Source organism: Cricetulus griseus (assembly GCF_003668045.3).
Source record: "Cricetulus griseus strain 17A/GY chromosome 1 unlocalized genomic scaffold, alternate assembly CriGri-PICRH-1.0 chr1_1, whole genome shotgun sequence".
In the NCBI taxonomy this organism is placed as follows: Eukaryota; Metazoa; Chordata; class Mammalia; order Rodentia; family Cricetidae; genus Cricetulus; species Cricetulus griseus.
The window spans coordinates 60,870,154-60,897,405 of record NW_023276807.1 but is presented as its reverse complement, the minus strand read 5'-3'; the positions used below and the strand labels follow the sequence as shown (position 1 = coordinate 60,897,405).

Genomic DNA, 27,252 nt, shown 5'->3' with positions numbered 1-27,252 from the left:
CGGGTCTTTGAAACGACTTTAAATTTAAAGTGATCAGGGTCACTGTGACTCGGGAAAATGTGTAGCAGAGGTCAGAGGAAAAGTTTGCCTTCGGTTATACTAAAATAAGACATTCAGTAAGATGAGGTGTGAAAGGGGTTGCAGTAAGGCTGGACGCATTGTAACATAAAATAGCAAGTTGTGATGATGATGGCAGTGCCAACCTAGTCTCCAGGAGGTCTCTGGCAGTGCCCCAAACAAACAAAAGCAGAGGCCCCTTCTCAAACAAGGTGAAAGGTGAGGCGTGACAGTCAAGGTTTGTCTTCTATGCACGAAAGCAAACTTGTACCTCATACATGCAAACAAGGATTTTCCCTTCTGTTTTTGTTTTGAGGCAGAGTTTCTCTGGGTAGCTTGCTAGTCTAAAAGTCACTATGTAAACCAGACTAGCCTTGAATTTGAACTGTTTCTCACTGCCCCCTCCCCCCCCCGCCGCGTCCTGGAATTAAAAGTTTGAGCTGTCCACCCTGCCTCGGGGCTGCGAGGTCTGGGTGTAAAATAAAATTAAAAAATAATTTCAAAGCTGAAAAATAAAAAGAGTAATTTGTGACATTGCTTCATAACTCCCGTTTTAAATTAGAGAAGAAATATCCATCAAATGAAAATTTTTTCCTAGGAGAAGAAAAGAGCTTGAACTGAAAAAAAAAAGTTTTCAAGTAACATACTATTTTCTAAGTAGTCATTTAGATAAAGATTGTTCTCGGGAGGAAAATCCAAACCTCTGCTTTGCAAACACTTGTCTACTGTGTGCCAGACCCGGCTGCTTCCTGTTCATCAAATGTGGTTTTTTGTGGTGAAGAGCAGAGAAACTTCCCTCTGTCAGTCACCCGAGGCACTTCTTTTACATGTCTGGCTCATGCAGCCTTCTCCGAGTGTTTCTGGTGGCCTTTTTACAAATTGGCAATGGTTTTCAAATTTCATTAAAAGCTGACTAAATGAACTGTGACGCAGCTGCCTCGGACTCTTCTTCCAGCACCTACCTTTATGAAATACAACGTTAGAAATACTGTGACCACTCCCACGGAAGCAGAAATGTGACTTCATATAACTCATTGTATGTAGTGCGGTACTCCTCTGTACACGGCCACCAGCCTGTTTTTCTCTGCACACTGTTCTGCCTTCTCTCTCTCTTGATCTTTTGCTTAGGCTGTAGTCTTTTTTGTTTTGTTTTGTTTTGTTTTCATTTCTACACAGATCTTGTAAGCCCCATCTGTCCCCATTCTAGAATTCCCCAGACAGCTTATAGACGTGTGGACCTATATGGACCCCCAAACTCCCAAATTCACATGGCAGCCAAAGATTGATTTCTGGCTCCTTAAATTTTTCATTGTTTAAAAAAGTTCCTCCATACACCTGATAATAAACTTCTTTTGGTTTTTCTCTTATTGATTTGTCATTTGTTACAAGACAGTGACTCGGAAAATTTGCACAGAGATTTATTTTGCTTTTTTCTATGCTGAACATAAGAAGCAAACTAATATTTTAATAAATTATTAAAAAGTTAAAAAAAAGTTTCTCCATAGAAAAGAGAAAGTAAACATTGAGGAATTCATCAAAGTTAATACAGAAGTTTTGAAAGTACATAATCATTTAAAATAGGAAGCAGCTAGGGAAAAGGAAAATCAGGAAACACGTCCTGGTTGTTTACATAACCATTCTGTCTTTTCAGCCAAGAAAGCTCTAGCTGCTCAAATGTTGAGCGCCACTAGAATAGTGACAATGGCCAGACCCGTATGGCTTTTGCGCAGCGGCGGACTGGGCAGTGCGCTCTTCGCCACGGAAGGTGGCGCTGCTGGGCCTGATGGGGACAGACTCTCCTGGACCCAACCAGGATGGTTGAAAAGAAACTTGGGATTTGTACAGTGAATTCCCGGGGGTGACTCCTCTCTAGTCCACCACAAAGGCGGGAAATAAAGCCGGCCTCCGGGGACAAAGCGGCGCCTCCACCCACGCAGCTGCGGGGCGCCGGGCGGAGGGGAGGAGGTGGAGAAAGGCGGAGGACGGTTGCCATGGCGACGAGCCAGCATCTGAAGCGGCTGAAAGGACTCTTTGTTTTGAAGCCAGCTGACGGGTGGTGCGGTTTCTAAGGTACTTCTAAACGCCTCGGTCCAGGAAAGACGGGTCGGGCCGGAGTCACCTGGGATGCGCTGCGGGACGAGCGGCTCCCACGCGGGCCTGCCCTCCGATGGCGCCAGACACCTGCTTCCCGTCAGCGACTCCGCAGATTCTTCCTAAGGACTGGGAGAGCGGGCTCAGGAAAGCCACTCAGAATCACGTCGCTGGAAGAAAAGCAGAAAGGGACCTCCGTAGAGAGACTAGAAGTTTCCAGAGCTAGTCTCTCCACGGTCAGAGCCGGTCCCTGGTGACGAACTGAAGGTTTGGAGATTTCCCGAGTACTCACTCAGTCATCAGGATGTATGGTATGAGGTAGTGTGCGTGCGCGCGTGCGCGAGCGCACCCGTGTGTGTTTGCATTTCAGGAAGTGGTTGCTTGGGCAGCTGTGAGACCAGCGGTTGGAGTCCGGGAAATGAAAACTCTCCGAACAGCCTGCAGGTTTCAGTTTTGCCTGGTGTACTAGGCGTTGTCTGTAGAAGCAAAAGCAAAAGTTTAAATAAGGAACTTAAAATAAAGCTGCGTTTGTTTGAATATTCGCTTTCTATAGGATTTAGAACACTTGAGGACATCTGAACCTTTTATTTAATACTTTATTTTTTTTTGTTTTTCGAGACCAGGTTTCTCTGTGTAGCTTTGGAGGCTGTCCTGGCACTCGCTCTGGAGACCAGGCTGGCCTCGAACTCACAGAGATCCGCCTGCCTCTGCCTCCCGAGTGCTGTGATTAAAGGCGTGTGCCACCAACGCCCGGCTACTTTAATGTTTTAAAGTGTGCAGGCATAAACTAATACCATTAGCCCACAGACAGGTAAAGGCAAACCAAACAGCAAAGCCTGCCTGTCTTCTCACTTTGTAGGGTGTGGAAGGAGACCTTGATCATTTGAGGAGCACATTGTGTAATCCAGCCACGACATCTTTCTTTCACCATGGAAGTTGTAGAGACAGTTTGTACGCAGCAAAGGATTGTCTCAAAGGTTTGGGTTCATGGTCTCAGTTTTGGGCTTGTAGCCAAATCTATCAAGCGGTATGGCGGAGAAGCCACTACTTTGGCTATTTTCGTCACAGTGGGAAGCAAAGACAGAGGTAGGATGGGGTCTACCTTCCAACACCCCTTTCAAAGACACTCCCAATCTTTTGCTTCCGTCCAGGAGGCCCCTCGTCCTGGTTCAGCCACCTTCTAATACATCGTGGACTGGGGATCAAATCTTCAATACATAGACTTTTTTGAGGGGGGGTCTCAAATCTTAACTATATCACAGGGACCCTAAATTAAGCAGATATAGACATTACATGAAAGCATTTTTCTCCTTACAAAATGGTGTACTATCAGTGAAATAATTAACTTTTAAAGAATCTAAGAGAGAAATAACAGGAGGAGAGAAAGAACATGAAGTTGGGTGGGTAAGGAGGTGGGGAGGACCTGGGGGAGTTGGGAGGAGGAACCAATCAAATAAAAATAATAAAAGTAAAAATGTATTTTGCTATTTGTGCGTGTGCGTGCACACACATCCACAGCACACATGAGGGTAGAGTACAGCGCTCAGGAGTCAGTTCACTCCTCCCACCTCCTGGGATCTGGGAGTGAAACTCAGGCCATCAGGTCTGCACCCAGAACCACTACCCACTGAGCCACCCTGCCAGCCCGAATAACGAACTTTTAAATTCCAATGTCACGGATGACCTTTCTATACAGACCAGAGTAGTTTCCTTAGGGTGACAAGGGTGACCGATAGGAGGCCGAAGAGGCAAGTAAAGGGAGGGTAGAAGGAATAGGCTCAACATACAAATATAGAAATGTACAAGAGCTTGAAAAGAAATCAGAGAATTTAAAAGCGATATCCTTAGCAATTAATGAACAGTGATTTTGTGTTTCATCGATTGAACACTTGCCACTCATTGAGCACTACATTAAGAATTTGATGGGTATTGTTTCATCTATAAAACTTTTCCTATTTTGCAAGGGAAGAGACAGTCATATTCTCTAATGGCCCTAACTTCACACAGCTAAGGCAGCTACAGTGTGGGTTTGAATTCATGTCTGAAAACCCGAACTCTGTACAGTCAGCCCTCAGACATCACATACCTTAGCTGGAACTGGCCTACAGAGGTGACTGCCACTGTTTTCCTTATATTTAAAAGAATTGGGGCTGGAGTGATGACTTAGTAGTTAAGAGCACTTTCTGTTCTTACAGAGGACTGGAGTATAATTCCCAGCACCCACATGGTGGCACACAACTGCCTGTATCTCCAGTTCTAGGGGATCGGATTCCCTCTTCTGACTTCTGTGTACTCCTGCATGTTCATAATGCTCTCAAGCACGTGTGTAAAGAAAGGAATTGTGTTAGCCTTTACATTTTACCAATCAGAAGCAAAGAAGATCTTGCAAACGTGGAGAGAACATGAGTTGTCCAGGCTGACAGTTGCCTGTAAACCCTGGGTAGAAAAATAATGTTGAGAGGAAGTGGACCAGTTCCCACCCTCCTCTTCCGAATAGTCTAGGTCCCTTTTTGGGGACAGAGCAGTGGCAGTTGCTCCCTTGTTGCCTAGCCAAGAAGGTTCTAAGTTTCTGCTATGGCCATCACCTGCTTCTAAGAGTCAGAGACTGTAGTGTGCTTAGGCAACAAGCCAGGTGACTTTGAAACTTTGTTTCTTTAAGCTGGGAAGAACTCTGGAAGGAAGCTCCTCCACCCCGCTAATAGCCAGCTTGTGTTGACTTGTTTGAAAGCGTTCATGGAGTTGGCCATAGTACAGAACTCTCATGAAGCACAGAGAATTCTTCTGTGTAATTATGGTGGAACATTAACTCCATTCGATGTCCCTTATAAGCTTAGGAAGATGCGGCTTCTAGCTGATACAGCCAAAATCCTGATTATAGAATTCAGGTGGTTAGTATATGGGTACCTACATTTCACATTTTTGATATGTTTGATTTTTTTTCTAATTGTGTTAGGAAAAAAGTCAGATTCTGATCCAAAGCCTCTATTTTCTCCAATTTTATGAGGAAAAACCAGGTTGGAATTTAGAGAACTATTAGAATTTTTTTTTTGTTTAAAAACATATAATTAGTCCCCCTCAAAAACTTTTTAATTAAGATCACAAGAACACTATGAATAATAAAAATACAAGATTGGATTTCAGAAACATATCATTCCAGTGGCCTTTTCTTGGAGCTTGAAGACACTTTGGGGGAAGTATCTGGACATTTTCTAATAAAGTAATCCCCAGTATTATTGCTGGGCCATCAGTGAATGGCTGCAACACTAATTGCATGTGAGAGTGGAATGCTGTACCCCTCCACTCCTTTTCAAATGTCCATCCCTTAATTGTTCCTGTGTATTAAATCTTTGCACACTGTCATCTGGCAGACGTTCCTGGAGAGCCTGACCACACAGCCCAATACCGAAGCTGCCGCTTTCATTCTTTTATCTTGATAAGTATGTTTTCACCTCTGCCATAGCTGCCAGCTCCTCACTGATTTCAACTCTGCATTTCAGCACATATATAAATAGACAAAAGAAAGTAGGAAGAGACTAAGGAGCATTTTGTACTTAGCTGATTAGCCTTAATGGCTACTCTTAGCTTAGTAATATTTTTCATAGTAATATATTGATACAGCACCCCTAACCCCAACTCTATACTTCACCAAAATCTCATGATAAGGGTACAAAGAGCTAAGTATTTAATCACTACAATGGAGAAAAAGAAAAGTAGAAGAGGAGAAAATGAAGCTAACAAGAGTTGAAATTAATGCAAATTAATATGAATCAGATAATCACAGCTATATGAAAGATTTGAAAATAAAAGTTTTCTTCATAGGATTCTATGGAAATAAATCTAAAAATCTTTTCTAAGCAGAACATAAATTACAAATAGAGACTCAAGAAAAAGGCAATCAGAATGTCCCACTATAACAGAAAAAAATGGGAAATATGGTTAGATATCATCCATTAAAATGTGGTAAAATAAGGTGGACTGGCTTTTTGCCCTGGTGTATGTGGGGGACTTCGAGAGCCCATCCAACTTGAAGGGATGCACTCTGTCTCTGAACACATGGGGAGGGACCCAGACCCAGCACAGGAAGATTTGGTGGACTTGGTGGAGCCCCGGTTGGGGGCCCTACCCTGCCTGGGGAGTGGTGGGTGGATGGGGTGGGGGGTAGGTTGGAGGTGGGGGAGAAGGAATGGGGGTAAGGGGAGGGAGAGGGAGAGGGGAATTACATGTGAAACAAGCCTGTTCCCTAACTTGAATTAATAATAATAAAAAGAGAGAAAAAATGTGGTAAAATATTACAGGTGAGAACCAGATAATATGAAAAAGGAATAACAAGGACTAAGAAAAATTTCAGAGATTAAGCAGGGTGGGGGTAAAAATTAAAAACAACAACAATCAAAATTCAGTTAGAACACAGAAGACCAATGCAGACTCTGCTATTTTACTACCAGGAAAAAGAGAAATGGTAAAAGAGAAAATGGATGAAATAAGCTATGTTTTAAATTCTGGGAAATTTCCTCATGGTGAAGAGAAAGTAATCAGCATCTAGATTGGAAGAAATCACTGCCTGTCCAGGTCAACGAATAAAAACAAACTCATAGGAAAAGAAGTGTCTAAAACCTACATGGATTTTTGTTTTGTTTCTTTTCTTGTTTTTTTTTTGGGGGGGGGAGGTGTTGGGGATTTTTATTGTTGATGTCTTGAGACAGGGTCTCACTGTGTAGCTTTGGATGGTCTGGAACTTGCTGTGTCGATGAAGTGTGGCTTCAGACTCAGAGAGATGCAACTACCCCTGCCTCTCACATGTTGGGATTAAAGGTTTGTATCATTGTACCCAGCCTTACTGGCCTAGAACTCACTACATAGACCAGGCTGGCCTTGAACTGACAGAGATCATGCTGCCTCCATGTTCCATGAGTCCTGATGTCTGGTGATCCACATGGATTTTTAAAACAGAGAGAAAGGAAGAACTGAGTGACCTCTTGTGCATTTGACACAACTGGAAACAAAGCCACACAGTCCTGTTGAAAGGGAGAAGAATATGGGCACAACAACTAATCAAACAACAGAACAGATGGGGAACAGGAAAAACATAATATAGTACCAGAAAGAAATGTCACCATCCAGGTACCTGGCTCATTATGAGCATGTGTTAGCTATAATGTTTTAATTCATTGTGGGAACTTTGCTCAATTACTTGATTCTCCAGCGCCTGCAAGAATGCCTAGGAAATAGTGTACTCCACTAAATACTCAAGAGAATAGAGGGGTGGATACAAAAGAGTACTTAGCCTCAGTCATGACATATAGAGACAGGGATGAAGGATTAGGAAGGCTTTGCTTTGTGTTATTGAAAACCCAACAAGTTAGGGAAAAGAAAATGAGTCAAGATAGGATAGCAGGGCTGGGGGTGTAGTTCAGTGGTAAACCAGTTGTCTAGCATGTAAAATTTGGCCTTGGTTCCATCACCAATCACACACACACACACACACACACACACACACACACACACACACACACACACACATGCATGCGCACACACAAGCACACACACACTCAATAATATAAAAAGTATAATCCCAGAATAAATTACTAAAAAAGATATAAGTGGTTGATTGCCTAGGCTGTGGGACACAGGGGCTGAGGGAGTGTAGAGAATCAGGCTTTGCTTATTTCTGTGAAACAAAAGGATAGTGGGCCTGGTAGCTTGCTTCTCTCCACCTCCATACCTTTGCATCAAATGACTGGATGAGCAAGTCTGAGTTAGCTCAACAGAACTGTGGCTTCCGGTGATCCCATGAGCTCAGCTTGTGTGGAACTGGCCATTTTCTCCACTCAGGAAGTTCTTGCTCCTCCCTAATTGACACATTTCCAGTCTTTCCCCTCTTCCTCTGCCCTATAAACATGTACAGCAGCCTGAGGTAGCTCTTCTTGTAGACTTGTGGGACTGCTGTGTCCAGGCCAAGCATACCTCTCCAGGTGGGAAAACTCAGTGAAGGAAGTCTACGTGTGAACACTGATGAGAGCAGAAAGGTAGACACACATAGTATTTATTATGCTGAGAGTTATATTTAATTATGCTGAGGGTCATCACACAAGGTTCACACTCTAAAATTCCTAACTACATCCCTAAGCCTATCTCCCCAAGGCTGTTCACCTATTCAATGTATCTTTGCTGAAGATGGGGTCCAATCTATCATGGTAGTCTCTGGTTCAGGAGTGGGGATCCAGGGGGAAACACTCCATCTGCAGAGCAGATCAAGGTGGTATCTCTCCAGATGTGCAGAACAGAGCACTGCTCTTGGTCTCTGCTAATAGACTGTCCAGTGGACGTCGTGGGTTCTAGGACTCTCTGGTTTTCTTGAGTGAGTGATGTCACTGGGTTCTGGTTAACAGGTGAAGCCTTAGATGTAGTGGGGTTCCCAACTAAACTAATTTTACATGTCTAAAAGACATTTTTTACTATGCTCCATACAGCTTCTCTGCTAGATAGTCCATAGTCTTAAATGCTGTGGGTCTATGTCCCAAATGACAGACACATTGTTCTGGGTTTTTATTATGGCTTGCTTGCATTTTTGTTTTGTTTTTGAGACAGGGTCTCCCTAAACACCAAAGGCTTGTCTTGATCACTTTGTGCATCATGTTTGCTCTGAACTTACTTGAAATCCTCCTATTTCAGTCTCCCAAGTAGCTGGGATTGTAGGCATGTGCCACTATGCCTGACTACTGTGCTGGTTTATTTTCTTAAATGCCACACACTGTATGGCGTCTATTAAAAACTAAACTAGTGTGGTAGGGCACACCAGTAATTCCAGCTCTAGGCTGCAGAGACAGGAGGATTAAGGAGTAGAAGTCAGCCCGGACTTACAGTGAGACCTTGTTTTAAACCCCCCAAACAAATCAAAGTAGCTAAGGGTGTGGCTTAGTGGCATATTAGTGACTTCTCTTGTTGCTGCTACAAAATACCCTACAAGCACAATTTATGAAAGGAAGGACTTATTATGGCTCACAGTTTATTGAAGTGTGAAAGTCACAGTATCGGGAGCCCGAGGCAGCTGGTCACATGTCATCCACAGTCAGAAAGTAGAGAGCGATGAATATAGGTGCTAACCTGCTCTCTTCTTTATTTCACCCAGGACCACAGCTCACGTTGTGGTGCTGCTCACAGTGTAGGGTGGGGTTTCTCCCCTCAATCAATGCAATCTAGAAACTTCCTCATAAACATGCCTAGAGCTTTCTTTGCTAGTTTTTTTTTTTCTGATTTCTAGATACTGTCAGTATTAACCACCACAACTAGCATATGCAAGGTGCTGGGTTCCATTCCTAGTATCATAACAGCAAACAAATAAATCTAACTTTCCTTGAAAAAACCTGGTATCACATACAAAAAAATGAAGTTGGATTCTAACCTTTGTATTTATATGTTTGTGCATCTATATGTGTAACAATAATTAAAGAAAAAAAGGCCCTGAATTTGAGAAGGAGTGGGGGCATATGGAAAGGGTTGGGGGGAATGATGTAATTACATTTTAAGTTAAAATATTATTTTATATTTTATTGTTTTGTTTTTATTTTGTTTTTGGTTTTTCGAGATAGGGTTTTTCTGTGCCTTTTGAGGCTGTCCTGGAACAACTAGCTCTTATAAACCGGGCTGGTTTGAACACACAGAAATCTGCCTGCCTCTGCCTCCTGAGTGCTGGGATTAAAGGCATGTGCCACAAATGCCCCGCTTTATTTTATATTTTAAAAATTATATCTTTAGCTTAAAATAGCAAAGGTGAAAAAACCTCGGATGAGAAAAAATAGAAAAATTAATTTTTTTCTGGTTTTTCAAGACAGGGTTTCTCTGTATTGCTTTGGGGGCCGTGCTGGAACTCGATCTGTAGACCAGGTGGCCTCGAACTCATAGAGATCTGCCTGCCTCTGTCTCCCGAGTGCTGGTATTAAAGGTGTGAGCCAACAACAACCATTTGAAAAATTAATTTTTAAGTGAATCAAAAGTATGAATGTGACACTAAAGCTGTAAAACTCATAGAAGAAACATATGTGGGGGAAGCATTATATCAGAGTTTAGCAAGGAGTGCCTAGATCTGGCACACAAAGTACAGGCTAAATTAAAAGCAGGTAAATTATGTAATCATCAGAGCTGAATTTCTATACACCTAGGGCGTAATCAACAGGGTAAACAAAGCATACTAGGACTAGGAGGAAATATTTATATAACATATCTCTGATCAAGGGTTAATATCCAGGCTATGTAGAGATATTTACAACTGAAAAAAAGGCCAAAATAGTATAAAATAATCTGCCTAGAAAATGGGAGGCTGGTGAGATGGCTGAGAGGTCAAGAGTAATGGACTGCTCTTCCAGAAGACCCTGGGGTAGTTACCAGCATCTACATGGTGGCTCTCAAGCATCTGTAACAGCAGTTCCAGGGGTGCTGAGCTCTTCTTCCGACCTCTGTAGTATCAGGCATGCATATCTGTACATGCAGGCTAACATCCATACACATAAAATAAGATAATCTAAAGAAAACAGACAATGAACTAGTATATATCTTCCCTGAAGAAGGCATACAGAAGACCAATAAGCACAAGAAAAAAAAGCCAACATTATAATCATGAGAAAAATGAAAATGAAACCCCAAGGAAATGGTACATCATACTTTTTAGGATTGCTATGCTAAAAACAAAACAGAAAATGGTGGGGATGATGTAGAGAAATTGTAATCCTTACACTTTGTCCATGAGCCTATAAAATGGTAGACACTACAAAAATAGTATGATCATAAACAAACAAATAAAAACACTAAAAGTAGTGGCTGGAGAGATGGCCCAACAGATAAGAGCACTAGCTGTTCTTCTAGAGGACCAGGGTTGGATTCTCATAGCCCACTTGTTGGCTAACATGGGAATTAAATGCCCTCTTCTGGTCTCACAGGGCATTGCATGCATGTGATGCACAGCAGGTAAAATACCCATAAAATACAACATTTTCTCGGAAAAAAATTAAAAATAGAATTACCATATTCTCCATCAACTCTACTTCTGGGTGTCCATAAGAATTGAAAACAGGGACAGACATTTTGTACACCTATATTCAAGGTTGCACTATTTTCATCAGGTAAGGTGGAACCAACTCAAGTACCAATGTAGAGATGAAAAGATAAAGAAAATAGAGTATGCACACAAAATAAAATATTATTCAGACCTTAAGAGGAATGAATTCTGACCAAAGTCTTAGTAGAGTGCACTTTGAGGACTTGGTGAAATGAGCCAGTCACAAAACGACAGACAAATAAGGCATGAATTCACTGGATGTGAGTTATCTAGAGTAGCCAAATTCACAGAAGAAGAACACCAAGGTAACTGTCAGGAGATGAGAGGAGAGGGGAATGTCTGCCGTTGTCTAGTAAGTGTGCTGGCTTGTTGGTAACTGTTGGGAAATTAGAGGAGAGGGGAGTGGCTGGCTGGTGTTTAGTAAGTGTGTTGGCTTGTTTCGTGTCTACTTGACATAAGTCAGAGTCACTTAGGAAGAGAGAGCCTCAGCTGAGAAGATGCCCTCATCAGATTGGCTTGTGGAGAAGGCAGTAGCTTATTTCCACTGTGTGTGGTGCTCTCACCCCAGGCAGGTGGTACTAAATTGTATAAGAAAGTCCACTGATCAGGCCATGAGGAACAAACCAGTAAACAGTGTTCCTTTGTGGCCTCTGCTTCAGTAATTGCCCTGTTTGACTTATAAACAAACCATACATACACCTAAAATAAATGAATAAATTTTAAAAGCTAAAACTGTTATGAGTAAGCAGTAGAAGTCTCTGTGACCTTAGATTAGGAGTTTTAGGTATGACACTGTCTTAACTAGATTTTTATTGCTATGATAAAGATCATGACCAAAAGTAATTTAGGAGCAGAGGGCCACTTGGAGGCAGGAGCTGACCCAGAGGCTATGGAGGAGTGCTGCCTTTTCTCCTGGCTTGTTTCTCATGGCTTGATCAGAATGCAAATTATGTAAAAACCTGTCAAGAAACTGAAGCTGGGTGTGGTGGCTCACACCTGTGATGCCAGCCCTCAGGAGGCAGAGGTTGGATGTCAAATATTCAAGGCCATCTTTGACCTCTACAAAGTGAGTTCTAGGTCAGTCTGGGTTACCTGAGATCCAGTCTCAAAAATGAAACAAAACAAACAAAAAGATACAACACATTTCAGGGATGAAAACCCCCAAATTCTGCCAATTATCACCTGCACTTGAATATTAAATCCATATAAGGTACACACACACACACACACACACACACACACACACACACACACACACACACACAGGAATGCACATACAAGAACATTCAACGTGTGCACACCAACAAATGATTTTATTAGAGTAGGGTTGAATACAGATGCTGCTTTTGCTTTCTGGACAGGGTCTCATTATGTAGTCATGGCTGGCATGTGTGCCCTTCCTAGTCCAGCCTACTGACTATTGTCATTTTAGGTGTGTCTTACAGTGCTCAGCCTAGATGCCACTTTAAATGAAAAGTATATCATTAAATTTTTCTTTCCACTTGACAGAATTTTTAAAAAATGAAAATGAAGCACACCAAAGTAAATTTTCAAAATTTTCAATGACTTTTCACAGTAAATGACATTATTATGAGAAAAGTCTGATAACAAGAAAGTTAATGTTATAGTCCATAGAGAAGAAAGGAAGTGGTGCGGGAGGGAGGAAACAATGAGAGCTAATGAAAAAGTAAAGTTAGTACAGTTCAATTTCAGATACCATCCAGTGTTTTTCTGCTTGTGAGGTGAGGAAATTACTAACTTCGCTTGCTTGCTTGCTTTCTTTCTCTTTTAAAACAGGGTCTCATGTAACTTACACTGCCCTTGAACTCACTGAGGAGAATCTTGAACTTGTGATCTTCTTGATTTTACTTCTGGAGTGTTGGGACTACAAGTCTGCCCCACTACATCCAGGTTTATGATGGTGGGGTTAGAACCCAGGACCTCTTGCATGCTAGGCAAACACTCTACAAACATTCCCAGCTGGAATCACTAGGTCTCAGTCTCTCCAAAATTCATCTGCTGTAGATTTCGTTCATTGTACTTTTACGTTTTTCCATGGAGAGTCCTGCTTGCTTTCCTAAATTGTGAGGCTCTTGAGTGTGGTTTTCTAGATCTCACTGCGAGCAGTTCATTCTTCCCCGAGGAAAAACTTATTGATACATTTCCTCAAACATTCTAAATTTAATTGCAATAATCAGAAAGTGGAAGTGTGTTGGGGGGGCGGTGGGATATGGGTGATTACTGGTTAACAAATAGGGGCTGTGTTAGCTTCCTGAGGCTGACAAGAAACCTGAAAAAGTCAATCATAGAAGGGAAGGTTTCCTTGGCTTCAGGGGTTTCTGTCCTTGAAGGAGCATGTTTACCTCATGGTGACATGGATGCAGAGAGAATCAGGGAGGGACTGGAGTCCCCTCTCCCCTCCAAGGGCAAGTCCCCAGTTAGCTACTGTCCTTCCACTATGCCCCACCTTCTAAAAGTTCTACCATTTCCTAATAGTGCCAAAGTAGGGACCAAACCTCCAACATGTCAGATCTGGGGAACATATGAGATCCAACACAACCAAAGGCCACCCAGCCTTTCTGAATGCATGTTGACACCTTGACTTAGGACATCAGAGGCAACTCCTGAGTATGAGAGAACTTTTTGGCCTATTAACCCTAAGTAACCCAGACAGAAGCACTTAGGGCTGTGTTCTTATCTTTAAACATTTCCCACCCTGCTATGAGTGACCTATCTGGGTTCAATGTAAGTTGTTTACCTTCTTCAAGATTTTGTTAAAAAATGCTTGGGCCTTGTGGACTTATTTCCTACTTTGCTGCTGTTGTTGTGGTTTTGAGACAGGCTGGCCTCAAACTTGCACCAACTCTCCTGCCTAGGCATTGCCAAGTACTCGGCTATAGGTGTGATACCACACAAAGACTTTATTTTCCATTTCTTTGTAGAATTCTTGTTGGTGGTTGTGGAAGTCATCGTAAGGCAGAAGGACCTAATCCTGCAAGGTAAAAGAGATTTATTTCTTCCTTCTTTCCTCCTTTTGGTCCTACCTTCCTTCCCTCCCTCACTCCTTCTTCCCTCCTTCCTTCTTTCTTTATCTCCCTCCCTCCTCCCTCTCTTCCCTGTCCCTTCCTTCCTTCCTTCCTTCTTTCCTTCCTTTCTTCTCTCCCTTTATTTCTTCCTTCTTTCTCTTTGACATCATGATAGCCCCAAATATCCCATGGTCTCTTTAGATGACCCTGCCCTGTGCAAAAGTTTCAGACCTGTACCATAAGAATTTTGAATCTCGCCGAGCGTTGGTGGCCCACGCCTTTAATCCCAGCACTTGGGAGGCAGAAGCAGGCAGATCTCTGTGAGTTCGAGGCCAGCCTGGTCTCCAGAGCGAGTGCCAGGATAGGCTCCAAAGCTACACAGAGAAACCCTGTATCGAAAAACCAAAAAAAAAAAAAAAAGTTTCAGATCTCCCTATTCGAGTTCAGGAGTAGCCCTACCCATTCTCCAAAACACCCAAAGTTTTATGGCTTTCACAAACTGGGGTGATGACACACAGCAAGTCTATAGTAGCAGGAAGAGCACCATGTGTAAGGTCACCTTTTGTTTATACAGTTAGAATGCTTCTCCCCTTAGTGCACTAGTTCTCAACCTTTGTTTCAAAACCTCTTTGGGGGTCGAAGGACACTTTCACAAGGGTCACCTAAAACCACCGGAAAGCACAGATATTTACATTATGATTGATATCAGTAGCAAGATTAGAGGTATGAAGTAGCAATGAAATAATTTTATGGTTGGGGTCACCACAACATGAGGAACTGTATTATAAAGTGTTGTGGCATTAGGAAAGTTGAGAACCACTGGCTTAGTGGATCAAACATATTTTGGATGGTTTTGTTTTACATATCCATGGTTTGTCTCTGGACTGGTCCAAGAGTGGCAGCAATGGACAGCTGTCCCATTGCTGGAAGGCCAGAGAGGATAGTTGCTAACACTAAGAGGGACTGCTCTTACCCTGCTGTTGAATATTCTTCCAGTAGAATGAAGGATGGACCCCTTAACCCATTTGGTAACAGTCCCATGACCACATTCTTTTCTGGTTAGTATTTGTAATGGCTTAGTAAGTCCGTTTGTTTTGGAAAAGCCTCACTCAAGATCTGTGGGCTAACATCATGGTTTTAAACTTCCTAAGATTTTTCCAAGTTAAAGAACATCTTCCTATTGATTTTGTACACGAACAGCATCTTGCCCGGCTAAAATATTGATCACAATTTAAAAAGTTAGAATTTTAGTTAAGTCATATTCTATATTGAAGGAAACAGCTTCCCTTTTGGCAGCCATAATGGCCGAACACGTGCTTCTATGACCTTGTTCTAGACACTAGAAAGTCAGGTTCCTCGTGACAAGGAACCAATCAGAAGTTAGCTGGTGGCTTTACGACCCTGGGTGTGCTTTACAGACAAGCACACAGCAATGACGTAGAAAACATAGCAACCACCCTGGGAGGGCCTATGGGCCATAACAACCAGTTGACCAATCAACACAGGGCAAGCCCTCCAAGCCTGGAGGCACACCAATTGTAAGCCTGTGCATACCCCTAGACACTCCCCTTACGCTGCCCTATAAGATCTTTCGGGAGACCCTAGGAGCCATCTTTTCTAGCCATCTGCCTTGGTGGGTGGATGAAAGACCCGAGCTAACATGGGGTTAGCTCATTAAATTACAATAAAGCCTCGTGCAGTTTGCAGCAAGCTCTCGAATCCGCCTGGTGATTGGGGTGACCGAGAACGTGGCCTGGGAGCCCGGATACTTGAGTTTTCGGGTGTCTAACATATATGACATGATGCCATATAGCCTCCTTAAAAAACTTGCTTGAATATTTAAAGAATTGTTTTCTCTTCCTTTACACTCAAGAACTTGTTTGAGGGATTTGTTTTGGGGGAATATTTTTAAAATACATCTGGTACTCCATGTTGTATTTAATTCTATAGATTTAGGGTTTGTTTTATGTTTCAGATTTAGATTTGTATTTGTAAGTAAGATATTTTTGTTAGATAGGGACTCACGGAGGTCACATGGAAATGAGACAGAGACAGGCATCTCCAGATGCAGAATTGTTCCTTAATCAGAACAGTGCAAGGCCTCAGGCTGGCCCTGGAGTATGCACATGCACAGTGGGGGTGGTGGGATTTTATAGGATGGAGAAAGGGGAACCTTGAGGATGGAAAATTCCATCTGCCTGTCAGTCCCCTAGCAGACTGGAAACACCAGCAGGGGTGGTATGTGGATCTCCTTATCAGCAGCTTCCACAGACATTATCAGTCAAGTCAACTATCCTGTCCTGAGCTTCTCAGTCCACCTGAGGCTTTTAGGTCATTAACCCTTCACTCCAGACGCCAAGGATAGATAAAAGAGAAAGGGACAAAGTATTCTTTTGTTGGTTACTTCCTGGGGGAGGGGGATGATGGGGGGGAGCATTTAGACTTTGTCCCCAGGATCTAAGAGGACAGAGGTTGGGTTGGAGGTGAGTTTTGACTTCATCAGCTTTAGTGGATCCTCTGATTGATGTCATGTGCTCCCAGACTCTAGGACCTAGAGGAACTTTGGAAAAGTAATTGTTAGAGTGCTGGAAACAGATGATTTGGATACAAAGTGAGAGGGAGAGATTGCCCCAGGAAGGTAGAGGAGGGGAATGGCTCACTTGATATATAAAGCTTGAGAGGAATATGGATCCATAGTGACTAGTTCCATAAAAGTAAGTTACCAGAAGCAACAGGGGCTGTAGTGCCTTGAAGGAAGGGAGCTGGGGGAAAACAGAGGGCTAATGTAAGGAATTGTGTCTGGGGTAAACGGGCTGAGAGTTCCTTGCAGCCAGAGCCCCTTCTGTAGCATCTAAAAGGGCTTCTGTAGGGTGAGAGCCACTAGCAGAGCTAATGTGGGCCATTTAAGGGAGGTGGGTCCAACAATGTTTAAAGGGCAGGGCAAGAGTGTAAGGATAAGGATAAAGAAATGAGTGACAAAGGAGAGAAGTGGGAGGGAACATGGGTGGCTAGGGTGTGAAAAAATGCTTTATATTTGTGGGATGTGATCTTCCAGAAAGACAGTGGCCTCAGTATTTTAAGAAAATATTAAATATTAAGAAGTATTTAAGCATGTTTTTCTCAGACATGGATAGACATCATAGTGGTGAAGTAGCCAAGGAAAGTCTTATCCTATAATTGCTCATTTATTTGTTCTTAAGTGAAATAATGGTGAAAATATCTTTAAAATTTTAAAAAGAATATATATATATATACATATATATATATATATATATATATATATTTACACACAAAGCACATTCAAAGGCACAGGTATATGTTATTCTTATTTAAAGGGAGGGCGATTGGCCAATAAAAATGTGCCCTGGATCATTTCTCAATATATGCCCTCAAGCAATAGTTACCATGCTGTAGAACCAGAAATGTATGACTCTGTATGTCTTGTCCTTAGAAGCATTTAAATTTTTAAATTAAAAAGCTTACTTTAATTGCTTCAGAGAAAGATTCAGGACCACCAGCTATCATCATCACCACCATCATCATTTTCATTTAATAGCCAACTTTACTCAGAGCCTCAGACAATTTATACTCTGAGGGTTAAGGAAGGCCACATAAGTACAGTTCTCGTGAGTTCACACCTTGTACAATAACAAAAAATATGAAAAGCTTCACAAATTTGCATGTCTTCCTTGCACAGGGGCCATGCTAATCTTCGTTGTGTTGTTCAAGTTTTAGTATATATACTGCCAAAGTGAGTACTATCATTATTACTTTTTAAATTTTATTTTAAACTGCAGTTGGGTGGAGTTAACGACCTTAGTTTACTTGAACATTTACTTACAAGTCAATTTGGTACTAAGTATATGATGTAAAACAAACCATAATCACAAATGGACAAAGAGTCTATATGTACATAATCACACATGAGATATATTTTAATAAACCAAGACTTTGAACATTATTGTACCTTGGGATTATATTTTTATAATTTTCATTGTGAAAGGGAAACTTAAAAGGAAACACTGTTAGGTTGGGCAGAAACAACAAAAACAGACACATGTGAAGCAAAGGACTATTGAGAGGGAAAGAATATTTTATCTCAGTCAGAGGGAAAGGGGCCTGGTGCCCCTAGGCAGAAGTGTCAGGCATAGGGACCCGCACAGTAGGCACGGGTACTGACATAGCCAGTGGGTGGCAGCTTATCTATCGGTTGGCCATTTATGCTTTGAGTCTCTATTGGGATCTGTGACTCTCATAGGGTCAGATCCCTGTGTTAGTAAGCCAGTGTTGGAGGCTTAGGTTCTCCTTAGCTTAGGTTCTCCTTAGAAGTCAGTAACTGTGCCATGTAAAAACTGTATCAACATTAAAAAAAAAAAAAAGAAACAAAACAAAAAACAAACCCACACTGGAGATCTGGTGGTTTTTCCTTAGTCTAATATAAAAGGGATGAGGTGATCCCCAGAGCACTATGAAGTTTTATGGGTGCCAACTTTAGCTAAGATGGTGGTGAAGTCATGTGTCTTTTGCATTTTTTATGATGTCATTAGCAAAGATGGCTGCCTTTATTTTGATAAGGTCCCCCAGTTTCCTGCTAAAGGTGAACTCAGCCCCATGTTAAAGTGAGCCCATCCCCCATCACATCATTCCAAGTCCCTGTGGAATCCTTTATTTTGAAGATCAAATGTGGATTGTTACACCCTTTTCTTTAAAAATACTTTTTAATTAGGTAGGTTAGTATGGGCAGATAGGCTCAAAATAAAAGAAAATCAAGAGACGGGGACTCAGCAAAAGGAAGCTGAGGCCAAACAAGAATCTGATACAGTAGCTAGACACAGTGCAGGGTTCTGTCAGAGTAGCAGAAGAATAACTTCTGAAGAATGTCCCCAGCCTCATTCCAAGATGAAACAGGAAATGGGTGCTATGATCTCTTTTTCCCAGTCAGAGCCAGAGGGCCAGCCTGACCCAGACCACATGGAAAGAAAGATGGGCATCTCCTGAAAGAGAATTTTTCTTAAATCAGAACAGCTAACGCCACAGTCTCTCCCTGGAAGTAAGACTATGTGTGTGGTATAGGGTCTTGGCATTTGATAGGATGGAAAATTCTGCTTGCAAGTCAGTTCCCCTGCAGTCTGGAAGTGACAGATGCCAGTGGGGTTGGTATGTGAATCTCCTTATCAGGTGTTGTTAGCAAATCAGCTTTCTCGTCCAGAGCTTCTCTGTCCACCTGAGGCTAGCCTGTACTACATAGTGAAACCCTATCTTAAAAACCAATATAACAATATTATTATTATTATTATTATTAATTTGGACATAAGGACACAGTCTCAGATAAAGGGAGATTGACATGGCTCAGTTATAGACTGCTTGCCTAGCATTCAGAACCAAGAAGCACCCCAGTTTCAAATATCATCATTGTTACAGAATTAACAAAAGGAACAAGAATATCAGAATATATAACTATAATAAAGAAATGAATCATACAGAGAAAAAATGAGAATTGGAGAATCTAAGAGATTTGGACGACAGATATTTGCACCAAGAAACCATCAAATAGAAGAAGTTACATAAAAATTGGAGGATTAGTGAGCTAAAAATCTCAGGCAGATTCTTAGGATAAAGGCAAAAAAAGCAGACACATTCTTTGCTGAACTATCTCTAATGCGGTTGTTAATACTATTCCCCTCTGAAACATCCTGACCTGGGCCTCTGTGATAGTTCACATTACTCTCAGCACCATTGCTTTCATGCTCCTAACAGGATGGCCCACTGAGTCCTGCTTACAGAAAATCTAAAATTCTTCCACATTCCTCAGTGAAAAACAATATGGTCATGTCTGTCACAGCAATTCACAACTCCTGGTACCAACTTTTATCTCAATTACTTTTCTATTGCCATGACAAAACACCATGACCAAGGCAACTTATAAAATAAAACGTTTAACTTGGGGATCATGATTACAGATTACTAGAGTCCATATCCATTATGGTAGGGAGCAAGGCAACATAGAAAGTTCAAGGCTATTTGCTAACCTGCTTAGCTACAAGACATTCTGGGTAAAACAAACAAATAAATACCTTATCCTAGTAGAATATTGTTTCAGAACCCCTCTATTTTTAAATCAATGTGAAATATTTATGAAACTTATCACACACACACACACACACACACACACACACACACACACACACACACCTGTATTTAAAGCAGTTCTCAATTAAAAAATTAACTTCATGTAGATTTATGTTGCTTAACTATAGCCCAAGTACCTTAGGTTGCTTCTCCCTGGTACCATGCAGAGTATTTTCCAGGACTGTGAATGCTACTCAGGAGAGGTGAAGCCTCTACTTAGGCACCAGTTGGACTTAGGCACCAGTTGGACTTTCTTTAATGAAATATGTAAGTGTTGTCTTCAGCAATAGGACCATACCATCAGGTTGTGGGGAGCAACCAATAGCCTTGGTAATAGTCCCTGTTGTTTGTGGATTTCCATGGTACCTCTTTGGCCAATGACTCAGCTAGATGGAACTGGAGTTTTCATATGATGGAATAAGATATTTAGTTGGGCCTTTGTCCCCCCCCCCGTTATTTGATGACTCCATTTCTATTTCTTTCATATACGTATATATTTTAGAAAGCTTCTACAGTAGTAGGTTTCCATATGACCCATCAAATGACTCTTAGTGTCTGTACCTTCCCATATTCTCTCCCTTACCCCTTTCTTCCATCACCCTCCACATTTGATCCTCCCATGAATCTCCCCCCATATCTCCATAACTATATATTCTATTTACCCTTCCTTGGGAGATCTTCTCCTCCTCTGTAGTTCTTTACTCAATACCTAACCTCTGTGGCTATATGGATTGTAGCACACCTATTGAAGGGTTAAAGGGAAACCTCCACATATAAGAGAAAACATACAATATTAGTCTTATTGAGTCTGAGTTACCTCCTCAGGATTATTTTATTTTAGTTCCATCTATTTACCTACAAATGTCATAATTTTCTCTATTTCTTCTTTAACAGCTGAATAATATTCCATTGTGTAAAGGTACAACATTTTCATTGTCCATATATCAATTGATGGGAATCTAAGCTGTTTCCAATTTCTGGCTATTATAAATAGAACTACAATGACCATGATTGAACAAGTGTCTCTGTGGTGAAATGAAGTGTCCTTTGGGTGTATGCCCAAGAGTGGTATAGCTGGATCTTGAGGTGGATTGATTCCCATTTTCCTGAGGAACCACCACATTGATTTCCTTAGTGGCTCTACAAGTTTGCACTCCTACCAGAAATAAGTGTTTCCCTTTCCTTGCATCCTTGCCAACAAGAACTGTTATTTGTTTTATTGATCTTGGCCATTCTGAATGAAATATCAGAGTAGTTTTGATTTGCATTTCCCTCATGGCTAAGTATGTTGAACCTTTCTTTAAGTGTTTCTCAGCCATTTGTGTTTCATCTTTTGAGAGCTCTCTGTTTAGTTCTGTACTCACATCTTTTAATTGGGTTATTTATTTTCTTGATTGTCCATTTTTTCCAGTTCTTTATATATTCTTTTTTAAGTTTTTATTTATTTATTTATTATGTATACAACATTCTGCTTCCATGTATATCTGCATACCAGAAGAGGGCACCAGCTCTCATAATGGATGGTTGTGAGCCACCATGTGGTTGCTGGGAACTGAACTCAGGACCTCTGGAAGAGCAGTCAGTGCCTGAGTGGATTCTGCCAGGTAACAGGGGCAGGCCAGCATAATGCCTGAACCTTTCATCCATAGTCTCTCCAGAACTTTTATTGTGAAGGGATGTTGGATTTTGTGAAATGCCTTTTCTGAATCTAATGAGATGAACATGTGGTTTTTTCTTTCTGTTTATGTGGCAGATTATATTTATTGATTATATATGTTGAACCATCCTTGCATCTCTGGGATGAAGTCTACTTGATCATGGTGGATGATTTTTTTTGATGCATTCTTGTATATGTTTTGCCAGTATTTTGTTGAGAATCTTTGAACCTATGTTCATAAGGGATATTGGTCTGTAATTTTCTCTAATTGTTGGGTCTTTGTATAGTTTAGGTATCAGGGAAATTGTGACCATAGAAAGAATTCCAATTCGGGCAGTATTAGTGTAATTTTAGCTGTAGCAGTTTCTTTTATGAACTTGGGTGCTCTTGGGTTTGGTGTGTAAATGCTTAGAACTGGGATGTCCTCTTGGTGGATTTTTCCTTTGATGAGTATATAGTGTCCTTCCCTAACTCTTCTGATTAATTTTGGATTTGTCAGATATTAAAACGACTATACCTTCTTGGGTCTTTTTGCTTGGATTACCTTTTTCCACATTGTTATCCTGAGGTGATGCCTATACTTGGTGGTAAGGTGTGTTTCTTAGGTACAGCAGAAGGATTCACCCTATTGTCTAATTTAGTATGCTGTGTATTTTTATTTGGGAATTGAGACCACTAATAATGAAAGTTATCAATGAGTACTGTTCATTGATTCCTGTTATTTTGTTATGGTGTGGTCCCTCCTTTGATTTATAGTTCTTGGGGTATTTTTCCTTGTGTGTTTCTTGGGTAGGCTTAACCTCTTCAGACTGGAGTTTTCCTTCTACTTCCCTTTGTAGAGCTGGATTAGTAGACAGGTATTGCTAAAATTTGGTTGTTATTGTGGGATGTTTTTCTTTCTTCATCCATTGTGATGGACAGTTTTACTGGTTATAGTAGTCTAGGCTTGCATATTTGGTCACTCCACGTGTATAGTACATCTACCCAAGCCCTTCCTCTCCACTGAGAAGTCAGGTGGTATTCTAATAGGTTTGCTTTTATATGTCACTTGGTCTTTTCCCCTTGCAGCTTTTAGTCTTGATTTTATTTTCTCTGTACGTTTTGATTATTATGTGCCATGGAGGATTTCTTTTCTGTTCCTGTATGGTGAGTGTACCTTATAGGCACCTTCTCCTTTAGGTCTGGGAATTTTTCTTCTATGATTTTGTTGAAAGTAATTTCTGTGCTTTGACCTGGGTTTCTCCTTCTTCTTTTATTCTTATTATTTATAGATTTTATGTTTTCATAGTGTTCCAGATTTACTGGATTATGTGTGCCTGGGTTTTCTTTTTTTAGATTTAACATTTTCTTTGACTGAGATATCCATTTCTTCTACCTTGTCTTCAATGCCTGAGATTCTCTCTTTCATGTCTTGTAATTTGTTGGCAAAGCTTATCGATGAGATTTTTGTTTGAACTCCTGTGATTGATGTCGGAGGGTCCAGTCCTTTGTGGGTGGTGCCATCTCTAGGCTGGTGGTTCTGGATTCTCTAAGAAAGCAGGCTGAGCAAGCCATGAGGAGCAAGCCAGTAAGCAGCACTCCTCCCTGGCCTCTGCATCAGCTCCTGCCCCTAGGTTCCTGTCCTGTTTGAGTTCCTGTCCTGACTTCCTTTGGTGATGGACATGTCTGTGGAAGTGTAAACCGAATAAGCCCTTTCCTCCTCAAGTTGCTTCAGTCACAGCGTTTTGTCATAGCAACAGAAACCCCAACTAAGACACCTGATGTCAGGCAATGTGGGGAAGACTCAGAGTCTCTGTAGAGACTCCCTGGAGGCTATTTAGTGAAGCAGTGAACTTGGAGCCCCAACTACGATGGAGGTAAATGCCAGAACCATGGGAGCAGGCCTGAGGAGAGCTGAAAGAATAGAATAGAAGCATCCTGGGGAGGGAACTTGTGTGTACTGAGGGCAGCAGAGTGGAAGGAGTCAGCGTACCTAAGCCTTCTGGAGACAGTTGACTGTCACACTATAAACTCCAGATCCTGGACATGGAGCTGAAAGAGTTGCTATTTTCTCTGTTGGATTTCAGCTTGGTCTGATGTGATTGTTGCCTGCTATTGCCTAATTCTTCCATTTTAGAAAAGAAATGTTTACTCTGTGACATATGTTGGAAGTATGTAACTTTTTTAAAGACTGATTTTTAGTCTATATGTGTGGGTGTTTTGCCTGCATGTACATCTGTGCACCTTGTGCATCCAGTGCCTGAAGAGGCTGGAAGAGCCCATCAAAATCCCCTGGAACTGTAGTTACAAATGGTTGTTAGCCACCATGTTAACACCATGCTGGGAGCTGAACCCAGGTCCTCTGCATGAATAACAAGTGCTCTGAACTCTTGAGCCCTATGTAACTGTTTTTTATTTTTAATAGGAGCTCACAGTTGAGACATTTTGGATTGTTGATGACTGTGTGACCCTTTGCAGTTGGACTGTATTTTGTTTGAGATACACATTAGACTTTGGGAACAAGAGATAAAAGGTTATGGTTTAAAAGTGATGCATTTTGATGTCAGGTTGACAAGGTGTGGATTTTTTTTCAGATTTTTAAATTTGAATTAGAAACAAGATTGTTTTACATGACAATCCCAGTTCCCTTGTCCCTCCCATCCTCCCCTACACGCCCCCCCCAACTAAAACCCTACCTATCACATATCCTTTTTGCTTCCCCTGAATGGTGAGGCCTTCCATAGGGTGTCAGCAGAGTCTATCGTATAAGGGGTGGATTTATAATGGTGTTAATTGTCAAACAGACAAATCTGGAGTTACCTAGGTCCTCAGAGATGGACCTCTGAGCATGTCTGAGATTTCTTCATTATCTCAATTGTGGTGGGAAGACATACTCAGTGTGAGTTGCACCACCCCTACTGGTATTCTAGACTATTTTATACAAAATGAGAAAATAATATTTTGAGGAAGGTGTAGTGAGTGGTACTTTAACCATGTGAATAACCAGTTATGCATAGGTATAAGGTGGTAAATAGGGATCGTTCCTATAGGTTCACCTGGGAACATACACAGTTTTGTTTTATTGTTCATTAACCTAAAATCAGTCCAGACCATATTGCCCCATTGTCAGTAGTCCCCAAATGTACCGGGTGTGTGTGTGTGTGTTTGGATAGACTCTTAGTTTGATGGCATGCAGGTGGGGTCCTAGGTTGCTAACAGGTTTCTGGGTGCTTTGTTTCAGGTGTGTGTGTGTGTGTGTGTGTGTATCAAAAGCCCATTTAAGGCCCAGGTTGCTAAACTATTTTCAATACTTGTCTACTTCAACTTTAGGTATGCAATTCAGTGCTTTGAGGTCCAATAATATTGTTGTGTAGCCAATGCTATCATCTTGCAATGCCCAATTTCTATAACTATTAAACAACTTCTCATTTCTTCCTCCTCCTCTTCCCCTGTCACTGGGACCGTCATTCTACTTTCTGATTCTGAGCTAGACAGCACTACAAATTTCACCTAATTGAAATTAGACAGTGTCTGTATGTTTTTATTGTCGTATTTCAGGTAACACAATGTCTTCCTGGTCCATCTGCTGTAATATGTGTCAGCTTGTCAAATTCTTATCCTCACCTCCTTTGGAAACATAGTCTCCTTATGTAGCCTAAGATGGCTTTAACTCAAGGTGCTCTTGCCTCAAGATCCCAAATATTGAGATTATTTATTTATGGTTGTTTCCCACATTACAAGGCAAGTAGAAGGTTTTTAACTATAAATTTTTATTACTTTGATAGCATAAGATTCTGGGTATGCAGCCACACTGAATCTATTAGAAGATAAAGTAGGAAATACCCTTGAATTAATTGGTACAGGAGACAGCTTCCTGAACATAACACCAGTAGCACAGACACTGAGATCAACAATTAATAAATGGGACCTTCTGAAACTGAGAAGCTTCTGTAAGGCAAAGGACACAGTCAGCAAGACAAAACGGCAGCCCACAGACTGGGAAAAGATATTCACCAACCCCACATCTGACAGAGCACTGATAAGAACTCAAGAAGCTAGTCTCCAAAACACCAAACAATCCAATTAAAAAATGGGGTACAGAACTAAATAGACAATTCTCAATAGAGGAATCTAAAATGGCTGAAAGATACATAAGAAAGTGTTCAACATCCTTAGCCATCAGGGAAATGCAAATCAAAACAACTCTGAGATACCATCTTACTCCTGTCTGAATGTCTAAAATCAAAACCACCAATGACAGTTTATGCTAGAAAGGATGCGGAGAAAGAAGAACACTCCTCCACTGCTGGTGGGAGTGCCAACTTGTACAGCCACTGTGGAAATCAGTATGGCAACTCCTCAAGAAAATGGGAATGAGTCTACCACAAGATCCAGCAATTCCACTCCTAGGCATATATCCAAAAGAAGCACATTCATACAACAAAGACATCTGTTCAACGATGTTCATAGCAGCACTATTTGTAATAGCCAGAAACTGGAAGCAGCCTAGATACCCCTCAACCGAAGAATGGAAGGAGAAAATGTGGTACATTTACACAATGGAGTACTACTCAGCAGAAAAAAAAAATGGAATCTTGAAATTTGCAGGAAAATGGATGGAACTTGAAGAAACCATTCTGAGCGAGGTAACCCAATCACAAAAAGACAAACATGATATGTACTCACTCATATGTGGATTTTAGACATAGAGTAAGGGATTACCATCCTACAATCCACACTGCCAGAGAAAGTAGTAAACAAGGAGGACCCCAAGAGACAGACTTTGTCCTCTGGAGAAGGAGAAAGGGTCACCATCCCCTGAGCAAATTGAGAACATAGGAAAAGGGGGGAGGGAGCTATGAGAATAAGGGAAGAAAAGGAAGGATGCAGTGGTCATGAGGGAGCAGAAAGGTTGAGTTGGGTGTAGATTAGAAGAAAGAACATATGATAGGTAGGATTTTAGTTGAGGGGGTGGTAGGAGAGAAGAGTGGGGGAGAAGGGATCTGGGATTGTCATGTAATTCAATCTTGTTTGTAATTCAAATATATAAAAAATTAAAAAAATTAAAAAAAGAAAAAGAAAAAAGCAAAATAGAAAAAAAAAAAAAAGAATTCTGGGTATGGTGGTAAGGAGGAACACAGAATTTATGGCCTGTCTAGCTTAGCTGGCAGAGCAAGTTCAAGGCCAGCCTGGGTAACTTAACAAGAGTGTGTGACAAAATAAAAAGTTAAAGAGGGGCTGAGGATATAGATTAGTGGTCA

The 27,252-nt window shown here is 41.3% G+C and overlaps 1 protein-coding gene and 1 non-coding gene across 2 annotated transcripts in view; both read right to left on the bottom strand.

Annotated features, from left to right (window-relative positions):
• Window positions 1-1,123: 1,123 nt before the first annotated feature.
• The window catches only part of LOC118239689 (translation initiation factor IF-2-like), a 35,883-nt gene continuing 9,754 nt past the window's right edge, over window positions 1,124-27,252 (bottom strand). Inside the window, exon 3 of the mRNA XM_035453008.1 lies at window positions 1,124-2,624. Coding sequence (XP_035308899.1) covers window positions 2,448-2,624 — 177 coding nt within the window. The 3' untranslated portion in view covers window positions 1,124-2,447. The remainder of the gene's footprint in view (window positions 2,625-27,252) is intronic.
• On the bottom strand, window positions 17,879-17,985 carry LOC113833471. The gene has a single exon (XR_003481162.1). It is a non-coding gene; the product is annotated as a U6 spliceosomal RNA (small nuclear RNA).